The sequence below is a fragment of the Delphinapterus leucas genome, chromosome 6, assembly GCF_059928025.1.
Source record: "Delphinapterus leucas isolate spDelLeu-1000000601 "Yukka" chromosome 6, BTC_Dleu_Yukka2, whole genome shotgun sequence".
NCBI lineage: Eukaryota > Metazoa > Chordata > Mammalia > Artiodactyla > Monodontidae > Delphinapterus > Delphinapterus leucas.
Genome location: NC_143134.1, coordinates 114,634,601 through 114,646,832, shown reverse-complemented (window position 1 = coordinate 114,646,832; position 12,232 = coordinate 114,634,601). Strand labels below are relative to the sequence as shown.

Below are 12,232 nucleotides of genomic sequence, written 5' to 3'. Positions count from 1 at the left end.
AAACCCAATCCAAAAGTGGGCAGAACACCTAAATAGACATTTCTCCGAAGAAGACATACAGCTGGCCAAGAAGCACATGAAAAGCTGCTCAACATCACTAATTATTAGAGAAATGCAAATCAAAACTACAATGAGGTATCACCTCACACCAGTTAGAATGGGCATCATCAGAAAATCTACAAACAACAAATGCTGGAGAGGGTGTGGAGAAAAGGGAACCCTCTTGCACTGTTGGTGGGAATGTAAGTTGATACAGCCACTATGGAGACCAGTATGGACATTCCTTAAAAAACTAAAAATAGAATTACCATATGATCCAGCAGTCCCACTATTGGGCATATACCTAGAGAAAACCACAATTCAAAAAGACACATGCACCCCAATGTTCATTGCAGCACTATTTACAATAGCCAGGTCATGGAAGCAACCTAAATGCCCATTGACCGACGAATGGATAAAGAAGCTGTGGTACATATATACAATGGAATATTACTCAGCCATAAAAAAGGAACGAAACTGGGTCATTTGTTGAGACGTGGATGGATCTAGAGACTGTGATACAGAGTGAAGTAAGTCAGAAAGAGAAAAACAAATATCGTATATTAACACATATATGTGGAACCTAGAAAAATGGTACAGATGAACCAGTTTGCAGGGCAGAAATTGAGACACAGATGTAGAGAACAAGCGTATGGACACCAAGGGAGGAAAGCCATGGGGGGAGGGGTGCTGTCATGAATTGGGCGATTGGGATTGACATGTATACACTGATGTGTATAAAATTGATGACTAATAAGAACCTGCTGTATAAAAAAATAAATTTAAAAATTAAGAAAAAAGATATATATGGAGGCGAGGGAGGGTGTCAGTGAGATTTGAGCAAAAGGTCTGAATAACGAGAAGGGGACAGCAATGCGATTTTTTGGGGAAGGAATATTCCAGACAGAAGAAATAGCAAAGAGAAGCACGCTTATGCAGAAAAAAGCTTGGTTTGTTCAGAGAACAGCACAAAGGCCACTGTAGCTGCCACTCTGTGGGCTGGGGGAGAGCGGTGGATGATAGAAGGTCATTGGGGAAGCAGTTGGAGGTTTTAAGCAGAGGAGTGACGTGAGAAGTTTTGTAGTAAAAGGACTACTCTGGCTGTATGTGGAAAATGTTCTGTAAAGGAGGCAAGTACAGAAGCAGGAAGACCTTTTAGGAAGCTCAGATATTACTGTGCGTACTCCGTTTAAGGATATAAAAGACAAAATTGAACATTTCAGCAGAGATTTGGAAATTATAATAGAAGACATTAGTTTTGAAAAGGAATCTAATTAGGGTTTCCCTGGTGGCACAGTGGTTAAGAATCCACCTGCCAAGGCAGGGGACACGGGTTCAATCCCTGATCCGGGAAGATCCCACATGCCGAGGAGCAACTAAGCCCGTGCACCACAACTACTGAGCCTGCGCTCTAGAGCCCACAAGCCACAACTACTGAAGCCCATATGCCACAACTGCTGAGCCCACATGCCACAGCTGCTGAATCCTGCACGCCTAGAGCCCATGCTCTGCAACAAGAGAAGCCACCACAATGAGAAGCCCGCACACTGCAACAAAAAACAGCCCCCACTCGCCACAACTAGAAAAAGCCTGCATGCAGCAGTGAAGACCCAATGCAGCCAAAAATAAATAAAATTTTTTAAAAAAGAAAAGGAATCAAATTAGAATTCCAAAACTGAAAAATGCAGTAGCTGAAAGTAAAAATGCAGATTACAAAAGGTCATGAGGAAACTTTTTTGGGGTAATGGATATTTTCACTATTTTTATTTTGGTGATGGTTTCAGCATAATTCATCAGTTGCATACTTTAAATATGTGCAGCTTATTATTTGCCAATTATACTTCAGTAAAGTTGTTTAAAAAACAATGAATGAAGGCTTCCCTGGTGGCGAAGTGGTTGAGAGTCCGCCTGCCGATGCAGGGGACATGGGTTCGTGCCCCGGTCTGGAAGGATCCCACATGCCGCAGAGCGGCTGGGCCTGTGAGCCATGGCCGCTGAGCCTGCGCGTCGGGAGCCTGTGCTCCGCAACGGGAGAGGCCACAACAGTGAGAGGCCCGCGTACCGCAAAAACAAACAAACAAACAAAAAAAAACAATGAATGAGCTTAACAGCAGATTAGAACTAAAGAGGGAAGTAGTGAAATGGAAGAAAGGTCAGAATAAAATGCAGAAAAGAGAAGATAAAAGACATACAGGGTACTGTGAGATGTTTTATCATGTGTCAGTAGAAGCCCAGAGGAAATGAAAAAGATGAGACAGAAGCAATCATTAAAGAGATAATTGGCTGAGAATTTTTCAAAGTGATGAAAGCTCTCAAGTCACAGGTACAGGTATAAGAATCCTTACAAATCCAAACAGGGTAAATTTTACAATGCAGCCACAGCGCTGTAGGAGCACTAAAGAAAGCCAAGAAAACACGAAGAATTAGGCACCAACAGACTTGCACTAAAGTAAGTACTAAAGAGCATCTTTCAGGTGAAGGAAAATTCTAGATGGAAGTACGGAAGATGTAGAGGGAAGAATGGAGGGCAGTGATTATTGCAAGTATGTGCACAAGAAGAAACAGAAAATCTGCCCCACAGCATGTGATTCACGGTCCAGTCAGGAGAGAGGAACTACCCCAGTTATTTGAGAATTTGTGTTCTAATGTAAAGTTTTTAATCCAGCACTGAAACAGTTAAAAGATAGTAGCAACTGCAGGACACAGCTTCCAACCCTAGGACTCAGGGAACAAAGTGAAGATGTTGGAATTATTTAGGAATTAAGAAGAGGAGCCCCACAGATTTGAAACTCAGACCTGTGAGGAGGGGGCTCTGTACAGTTGGTGCTGGTGTGTTTGTTGGGGGATAGGGCAGTAAAAGAATTCAGCCGCAAGTGTGGGGAAGACTGCAGAGTGGATGCAGCTGCTGCTTTGGGAAGAAATTGCAGCTGCCAGGGCCAAGCAGCATTGCTCACAGAAACTGGAAGCTGACGGAAAGGAGCAAGTCTTTCTCCCTCCTCCTGCCTTCCAGTCTCCCTGGAGCTCCCCCTTTTGGCAGAGATGAGTATGTATATGAATATGGAGCCCGACCTGGAGAAATAGAGTTTTCAGATTCCCAGGCACAGCATCACAAAGCAGAATATGAAAGGGTGGGTCTGGGCTGAGGCAATAACTTAAAAACCAGCACACACAGGCTATTTAGAAGTGTGGTTAATTTTCAAACGTTTGAGTGAGTTTTCTCGATATCTTGGATTTCTAGTTTAATACCATTATAGTCAGATAATATTCTAAATGATTTCAGTTCTTTGATATTTATTTAGACTTGTTTTATGACCCAACCTATAGTGTATCTTGGTAAATATTTCAGTGCACTTGAAAAGAATATATATTCTGCTAGTAGGGAGAGCGTTCTATAAATGCTAATTAGATCAAGTTCATTAATAGTATTGTTCAAATCTTCTGTGGGTCTTCTATTTTTTGTTTTTTTTCTTTTTTGGTATATTCCATCACTTACTGAGAGGGGTGCTAGGTCTTCAGCTGTAATCATGGATTTGTCTCTTTCTCTCTTTAGTTCTGTCAGTCTTCTGGTATTTTGAAGCGCTATTTTTAGATGCACACTTTTTGTTTGTTTGTTTGGATCCATATTTTTCAAAACAGCCCTCTGGGGAAATCATTCCCAGGTGCAGAGGGCTGTGCTCATGGGTAGCCTGCTGGCTTCTGCAGTGAACCTGAGCTATGCCGATCAGTCTCAAATCCTGGATCGTGTGTGGCTCTGTGGCGGTAGCTGAGACTCTACAACCACGTATACTCAGTTCTGGGTGTCACCCTGGCCCCTCACTAGCTGATGCTTGAGGGAATCCAGTGTCCTTTTTTCAAACTGAAGATGATAACCCTTGACCTCAAGAGGTTTACCCGGGGGATCAAGCATGACCATGGATGAAAAGTACCAAGTACAGTTCCTGGCATGCTTCCTGCCTTCTCGCTCACAGCCTGCCTGCTGTCCTCTTAAGACATTATCAGCAGTCATAGCGTCTCTTCTAAACTTCCCCAGAAAAGGCTCCTGTGGAGGCATGACATTCCTGTCACCTGGCCCACCTGGGCTTGCAGGGCCAGGGTTTCATAGCTCCACTCAGCCTGAGATCTCTTGCTCCTTCTCCTGTACCAACAGAGCTTCTCCCGATGAAGGGGATTGTCTGGGGTAGTTCGAGGTCTCACTGTCAGCCTCTTGAGTTCCTGCACCAATTTTCCTCGTCTACTAGAGGTGGACTCACGGAATGTCAATTCTGACAGCTCCCCAGTAGGAACCAGAATGGCACTGGCCATGAGGCTGACGTCTCCATCCATTAACCCACCTGGACTGGTGTAAGTGGAAAAGGAGATATCGTAGGAGGAGTTGAATAGTTCACTGAACCAGAAAGACTTGTCCAACTGGAACCTGGGGCCTCAGATCTCTTCTCTGCCTGTGTCATGCTGTCTCTTGCCCTGTCAGTCACCCAACTCATCCTTGCTTTTCTCGATGATGTAGACTGTGTCCTAGAGGTTGGGAGGACATCACCTCAGCAGCTCCAAGCTGGTATCATTCCAACTTAGCAACCCCAGGGAAGAGGGCATCTCCCTCTCAGCTTCACCATATAAAAAAAGATTCTGATATAAAAAGGGATTTGATTGGTTCATCTTGGGTGACAGAGCCATCCTTTGGACAAATCACGTTGGCCAAGGGGATGATTTACTGTGATTGGCCAGGCCCAAATCACATGCTTATTCTTGTTTTCTTTGTTTGTTTGTTTTGTTTTGTCCGGTATGCGGGCCTCTCACTGTTGTGGCCTCTCCCGTTGCGGAGCACAGGCTCTGGAGGCGCAAGCTCAGTGGCTATGGCTCACGGGCCCAGCCGCTCCGCGGCATGTGGGATCTTCCTGGACCAGGGCACGAACCCGTGTCCCCTGCATCGGCAGGCGGACTCTCAACCACTGCGCCACCAAGGAAGCCCACATGCTTATTCTTGTAGCCACAAAATGGGGACATCATTATTGGTAACCCTACCAGAACCATGTAGAATTTTGGGGTGGGAGTGGGGAATAGCAGTGATGAGGCTCTTACCCCCCCCACCAAAAGGGGTGATTCTGGGTAGACATAAACAGCAGACATCCCTGACCAGTGTGCAGGCACCTGAGAAGTCATATTATTCATCTGGGGGTTGATCAGCGAGCCCGGCGTCAGTCTCAGGGAAGAGGACTGATGTGATTGTCAGGAGGGAGTCCCTGTGCTCTGGCCGGGGGACGCAGCGGGGCAGCCCTGCTTGTGGTAGAAAAGACTGGTGGTAGAGTGTAGCAGCCAAAGGCTTGGCTCAGCTCAGACTCTGGCTTAAAACGTGGCCATGTCACTTACTAGCTCTAAGACCTCAGGCAATTATTTAACCTCTCAGAGCCTCAGTTTTCTCTCCTATAATATGGATGATTTTGATGAATTTGTGACATTTCCTGTATTAAAATTCAGTAATTGCTTATCATCATTTCTGTAACCAGATTGCTCCAGTCTGCTACTCCGTTCACGTCAGCCTGGGTCTTCTTGTTCTGTGTTGATTTCATTAGACCACCTCTTTGGAGTCTAGGTCCCCTAGCCTTTGGCCTGAGTACTAGCTGGTGTGTTCATGGGACGACTGACCTTCCATGGTGTGCCTGTTCCCAGAGGTTGGTGGGTTGTCCACAGGAACAATTCTCAGAGGCAAACAGAAGGCAGTGCAGCGAAAGAGTAGCCTGGGAACCTTGGGAAGCAGGAAACACTTTCGTCTGGCCCTGCAAGACGGCCCTCCCTCTGTGGGCGTCACCTGAAGTGTGCAGCTAAAAAAAGGTGAACTGAGGTTCTGGACTCAATCTCCTACCCATTTTCCGGATTGTAGGAAGAATGGAGCCAAAGAGAAATTGTGAGTGTGGCAATGGCTCAAGCCCTGGAGGAGGTGCGGAAGCAAAGGGAAGAGTTCCAGCAACAGGTAGGCCCCCTGTGATGCCTCCATCTCAGTCCCAGGCAGGACCAACCTACCTCCTGGTCTGTCCAGGGCAGAGGGTGGACACAGGTCTCAGGAGTGTCGTCAGCTGCTTGATTCCCCTGATGTCTCTAGGAAGATGGGAGAAAGATGTTAGAAAGAAACCCTCACCCCGTAGGATGGCCTTTTAAAATTTTGATAGTTAATGTGATAAACATCACCTGGGGAAAAGTCCAGAACCAGGTACTACTGGGCTCTAATTCTGTGAGGTGGGCCACCACCGGCCGCAGGCCCCAGAGACCACATACAGTTGAGCTCTCAGCAGCAAGGGTGGGAAAAGCCTTCCTTTGAGGACAGACTCAAGAGTCAGGCCCCAGATCTAGGTAACTGGCTCTAGGTCTTTGTTCGGTCCTTAACAGATCTGTCTGAGTTGCCTCTGAAAAGACCCTATGATAATCATACCTTCAAGAATATGATAATGAGGTCATTTGTATCAAATGCTGGGCACGTCACAGGCCCTCAGGACGTGGAAGTTACGGTTTTGACAGCTTTCGGAAGGCTGGGCAGAAAGGCCATGTCTCTGGTAGGCCCACTACAGGCCAGAGGGGCAGTGAGGGTGATTGCCCCTGTGCAGGGCCCCTGCCGAGGAGAACTGATTTGTGCATGTTTATAGGAGCAGAGGTTAGCTTGGGGAATGTTCTAGGCTGTGGCCTTCAGGGAGGGAAGGGATTCGTGGAGGACCCTGGTAGTGGAAAAGTGGAGACTCCTTTAGGGAAGATGGGATTATTGCTACCAACCTTCTCTCTTGGTTTTTCTCTCCGAGGCTGCTAACCTGATCGCCATAGGAGGTGAGAAGGAGCAGAGTCTGCAGGAAAAAACGGAAGTGATTCTCCAGAAAGAGCAAGAGATTCTCCAACTGAAGAAAGGTGAGGAGTCTGCCAAGGCTGAGCCTTTTCACCTGTTCTTGCCCGGACCCCTGCCTGGAGGTGGCCAGTCACCGCGCTCACCTCCCCTCTGCCCGGCCTAGGTCACGACTCCGCCCTGCTGCAGATGCGCCAGCTGCAGAGTGAGCTGGAGGCCCTGAGGGGCCTGAGGGCCGAGCAGTCGGAGGCTGCCGACGACGCGCGGGAGGACCTGCTGAGGCTGCGGAGCCGGGAGCAGGGCGTGGTGCTCTCAGTCAGCGAGCCTCATGTGAGTCCCGCCTGAGCCGCCTCCCTGTGCCTCAGCTTCCTCTCCAACGGGGGGCGCCTCGCCACGAGGGGTTGTGCGTGTTGAGGAGCCCATCTGACGTGATGACACCTGTCAGTGTTCAGGTGTTGAAGCCCTTCCTTCCCAGCAGGCTCCTTGCATGGAGAGTTAATTGTCCCCCCAGCAGGCTCTGTGACGGGGTTGCCATAGTTTAAGTCTGGTTCCTGGCTAGCTGCCTGGTGGAGCACATCAGTCGTCACCTTTGGAATGAGTCTGGCCCCCTTCCCTAGGGATCTGTGGCTTAGCTTGACCATGTCCTGTGCTGCCACCACCCTGTAGGTGACCTCGAGGGCCAGGCAGGACCCCGCGTACCAGCTTCCGGCTGCAGAGGGGATACCAAATGGTGAGATGGGGACCGCCATGGATCTAGGGCAGCTACAGAAGGAAAAACAGGACTTGGAGCAGCAACTTCTAGAGAAAAATAAGGTGAGGACGCTCTTTACCTCAGCTATTTATGTCCCTTTCCCTGTCCTTGTGCCTAAAACCATCCAGTCCGTTCTTCAAGAGTTGTGCTGATGCCCCTGGGCCCCTCTTGGGGGAGGTGTTACCTCTTCCATCACAAGGGCTTCTTCCTGGTTCTCCTCTTCTGCTTACCTCCTGCACGGCCCTCTTCCTTTCACACTCGCTCAGTCTCCTCCCAGACCCCCCACCTGAGATGGTATCTGGAGTATTAGAGCTGGAACAGTGGCAGGTCTCAGTGTCCCCAGCCCCCTCTGCCATCGCCAGCTAGGTCCTATGACCAGTCACCTTACCTCTGCACTTTTTTCTACAGCTGTGAAATGAGAGCAGTGATACCTGCCTTTCAGTGGTTTTGTGAGGGGGAGGTTGGGGGATGAAATGAAACTGTTTGTTAGCTTCCTGTAAACTTTCTGGTATTTGATAGAGGCTTAATAAATGTCATGATTCCACCCACCCTGCCTGGCCTCTGCACCTGTAAATGCAGGGTCTCGTTTGAGCCTCGTTTTTAAAATGTCCTGTGAAGTTAAATGTGTTGGCTAGTCAGTGCTCTGGCCTGAAATTCCGCCCCCAAATTGTGTGATTACTCTTCAACAAAGGAGAAAGGTGGTCATTCTTTATCTCCCCCACCCCCGCCTGTCTCCCCCTTTCACTCACACACACACACACACACACACACACACACACACACACACACACACACACAGGCTCTTAATCTCTTATCATGAAATATAAAATATAGAAGAGTGCACACTGTGTGTCCCTGGGTACAGCCCTCGGACAGCTTCTCCAAATTGCACTCACATCCTTGGCGATCTCCCCCATCCTGTGTGCTGCTGGCACCACATCCATACCTTGAATCCAGACGGCTCCTGTGAAGTGTAGACTCCTGTATCTACCCTATTTCTCTATGTCAGTGTCTGAAAGGCCCCTGAAATTTACAACATCCAGAAGCAGACTTCAGACTGACCACGCTCTCTAGCATCTACTGCCATCTTTCCTGTCTCAGTAAATGGCAAAAACCTTGGAGTCATCCTTGTCCCCTTTGTTTCTTTCACAAGCAACATCCAAATCATTAAGGAATCCATTTGGCTCTCCCTTCAAACTGTACGCGCAATGAGCTGCTTCTCATCCCTGCCACTGCTACCACCCGAGACCAGATGACCATCCTATCTTCCCTAGAGGATGGTGTTGGGCTTCTAATTGGTTTCCCTGACACTTGTCTGTTCTGGCCCTCTGATGACTCTCTGTCCCCATAAAAGCCAAAGTCCTTGCAGTGGCCCACAAACCCTTTGTGGTCTGGCTCCTTACTGCCCCCCTCCCCGTACCCTCTGCTCTCCCCCAGCATTCCCTCTCAGCCACAGCGGCCTTGCCTTTCTGTGAATATCAAGCACCCTCCCGCCTCAGGGCCTTTGCACTTGCTGAGCCTTCTGTCTGGAAGATCCTTTCCCCAATTACCCTCACTTCCTTTATGGTGTCATTTTGTCAGTGAGGCCATCCTGCTACCCTGCCAGCCCTCACCAACAGAACTCCCGGTCCCCTCACCTTGCTTTTTTTTCTCCAGGCCTCTTAATACCTTCTGATACACTGTATATTTGCTTATTGACACTGTTCTCTCTTGAGGGCAGACATTTTTTCTTTTTTTTTTTTTTCCTGCTGTTTCCGCAGCCTCTAGGCCAGTGTAGAGACTCGGTATTCATTGGATAAGTTAATGAATGAGTCAAAACCTAGAAAATCAAGTAACATAAACTAGCAAATGTACTTTTGGGGGAATGCCCAGCTTCACAGTCAAGCAGAGAATACAGACTGGAACGAAACATTACCATTTTGTCAGTGGGGTGTTGCAGGCAGTGTGACAGGAGCTGGAGGCGCTTTCCCAGCCGTCTCATCCCCAGGGGGCCGTGGCCATACTGCTCTTGAGACGACGAAGCTTATTACAGCTTTGTTTGAAAATGGAGGCTCAGGGAGTTCCCTGGTGGTCCAGTGGTTAGGACTTGGCGCTTGCACTGACATGGCCCCGGGTTCAATCCCCGGTCGGGGAACTCAGATCCCACAAGCCATGCAATGTGGCCAAAAAAAAAGGTAACTCAGCTACACAAGAAGATATGGGGCATCCCCTAGAGTTACTGTCACATTAAAAGTTATAATTAGCAAAACTATAAAGCTGTGGAAACTCTGATAAATGAAAACTACTATTCAAAATTCTAGCTACTCAGTGCAAGAATGGTGACGTGGACTAGAAGTCCACAGGAAAAACTCATTTTGATATAGTTGTGAGATTTTGGAGAAATTTTTTATTTAAAATTTTTTCCCTGTAATGTCGATTACACATTAAATTTTTTCATTGGGAAACCAGAGTTCAGCCTTTCGGGTGGTTAATGGAATGTGTAATAAATTATATTTAAGGCCCATAATACTAATAAGCTCACTAAAAATAAATAAGGAAAATAAAGACATAAAACCCATTGTTGTTGGGTTGTGCTGAAAAACCACGATCTTTAATACTGTTCAAAATAAGTGTTAAAAATTATTATGGTATTTCAGGAGATCAATGGTGATGATGAGAATCATAAATTTTGGCCCAGGTATCCTAGTTGGGGATGATAGCACATAAATATCATTCTGAAGGGCAGAATATACTGTGCAGAGGCGTTTCTAGCTACGCTGCCTGTGGAGGCGAGCACCAGAAGCAGTCCTAAGGCCCCAGGCCGGGAGGGGTGGGACGGCACCGCGGCAGCGGCGGGGCCAGGAGAGCAGGGCTGTGCACAGCCTCAGCACGTGGGGGAAGGAGGCCGAGGCAGCAGGTGTGGCAGTGCAAGCTCCTCAGGAGACGAAGCAGGGGCTTCTAACAGGTGTATGGGGACCCAAGGGGTTGTCTGTCTGCTCTGTGGTCCTTTGCACTTCAAAGATGGTGAAACGTGCGTTTAATGAATGGCCTTTTGTGGGGGTGGGGCTTTGCCTCAGACCATAAAGCAGATGCAGCAGAGGATGCTGGAACTCAAGAAGACGCTGCAGAAGGAGCTGGTGAGTGGCCCCCTTCTCCCCGCTGCCCATGCCCTCCTGCCTCTGTGCTCCTCCTGCCTGATGACGCTCCCCCCCCAGGGGACTGCAAGAGGTCTCTGAGAAGTCAGGCTGGTGGGACAGTGGCCCTGCCACCTTGAACGTGCTCCTGGAAAGTGGCTCTGTGACCCCCGGCACGAACCCTCTTTCTCTGAGCCTGTGTGTTGTCTGAGAGGTCAGTGAGGTGACGTATGGCCGTGTGTGAATGGCAGAGGCCAGGCCCAGACGTGGGAGAGCGGCGCCTCTGCCCTGGCTGGGTGCTCACTGCCCCAGGAGACGAGTCCTGATGTGGGTAAAGGAAGTGGCTGAACTTCCCCACATACCTCTCTCCCTCCTCAGCCAGCACCCTGCCTTCTTCAGGTGTTGGTGCTTCCTTCGCAGGTGGGGCCCTTTTCGCCCTACTCTGTGCAGGGTGTGGCAGAGAACTGCAGGTGATCACAGCCAGGGCCAAGTGAATCTCCCCTGTGATTTTCGAACCTGTCTTGAAGGGTTCAATGTAGCATCCTTCCATTGGTTTTTCAGAAAATCAGACCTGATAACGAGCTTTTTGAAGTCCGGGAGAAGCCTGGGCCTGAAATGACAAACATGGCCCCTTCTGTCACGAATAATGCTGACCTGACTGATGCCCGCGAGATCAACTTTGAGTACCTCAAACATGTGGTTTTAAAATTCATGTCCTGTCGCGAATCTGAGGTAAAAGGCTTTTGAGTTGCCCTTTGGGTACTGAATTCCACCCCAGGGCCTGGTTCATTTGTCCGCGCCTTGCCTGGCTTCCCACCAAATCCATTTCTTTCTTCCTGTCCCCCATTCCGCTTTGACCACCAACGTGAGCACTCAGTCATTTCTCCAGCGGGCACTGACCTGCTGGTTGAGCAGCAAGCAGGGGGCACCGAGTAGGGAACTGGCTTCTGGGAGGAGATGTGGGTCGGATGCTGAGGCCAGAGTCCAGGGAACTGAATCCGCCCAGCAGTCCTGCCTCCTGCCGAAGAGCAGGTGGCTGCAGTGGTCGTCCTGGTGGTCTCGCCAGTCCCTGAAGTAAAAGGTGGGGGAGGAAAAGAACCAGCAGACCTCAGAATGCCCACCTCCACCCTCTGCGTGGTCCTTGCTGACCAAGCTCGGAGCGCACAGGAGGAGCAGGACCAGGAGATGCTGCCATGTAGCCCCCTGACCGCCTGATAACTGACCGAGGCCCATGGCAGCAAGATTTGCTTTGTTTCAGGCTTTTCATCTTATAAAAGCTGTGTCAGTGTTGCTGAACTTTTCACAAGAGGAGGAGAACATGCTCAGAGAAACCCTGGAGTATAAGGTAGGGTTTCCTGGTCTGCTGTCCGCCTCCCAAAAAATGTAGTCAGTCATCCCAGCCCTGGCAGGTGAGACCAGCCCACAGCTGCATCATTAGCTTGGAAGGTGCTTTTGGTTGATGAACTGGACTCGGGTAGTATTTACCGAGGACATGCTTTGTGCCCACAG

At 48.9% G+C, this 12,232-nt stretch overlaps 1 protein-coding gene and 1 non-coding gene across 6 annotated transcripts in view; both read left to right on the top strand.

Annotated features, from left to right (window-relative positions):
• Positions 1 to 12,232, top strand: part of GOLGA1 (golgin A1) — a 54,430-nt gene that overhangs the window by 38,106 nt on the left and 4,092 nt on the right. For 3 of the 5 annotated variants that reach the window (XM_022578758.2, XM_022578756.2, XM_089913741.1), the window contains 7 exons: positions 5,915 to 6,004; positions 6,822 to 6,924; positions 7,026 to 7,189; positions 7,526 to 7,672; positions 10,667 to 10,726; positions 11,285 to 11,455; positions 11,982 to 12,068. In XM_022578758.2, coding sequence (XP_022434466.2) covers positions 5,915 to 6,004; positions 6,822 to 6,924; positions 7,026 to 7,189; positions 7,526 to 7,672; positions 10,667 to 10,726; positions 11,285 to 11,455; positions 11,982 to 12,068 — 822 coding nt within the window. Of the gene's footprint in view, positions 1 to 5,914; positions 6,005 to 6,821; positions 6,925 to 7,025; positions 7,190 to 7,525; positions 7,673 to 8,018; positions 8,406 to 10,666; positions 10,727 to 11,284; positions 11,456 to 11,981; positions 12,069 to 12,232 lie in introns of those variants that run through there. The other 2 variants (XM_089913739.1, XM_089913740.1) reach the window with 2 other exon arrangements.
• Positions 9,672 to 9,744, top strand: TRNAA-UGC (transfer RNA alanine (anticodon UGC)). The gene has a single exon. It is a non-coding gene; the product is annotated as a tRNA-Ala (tRNA).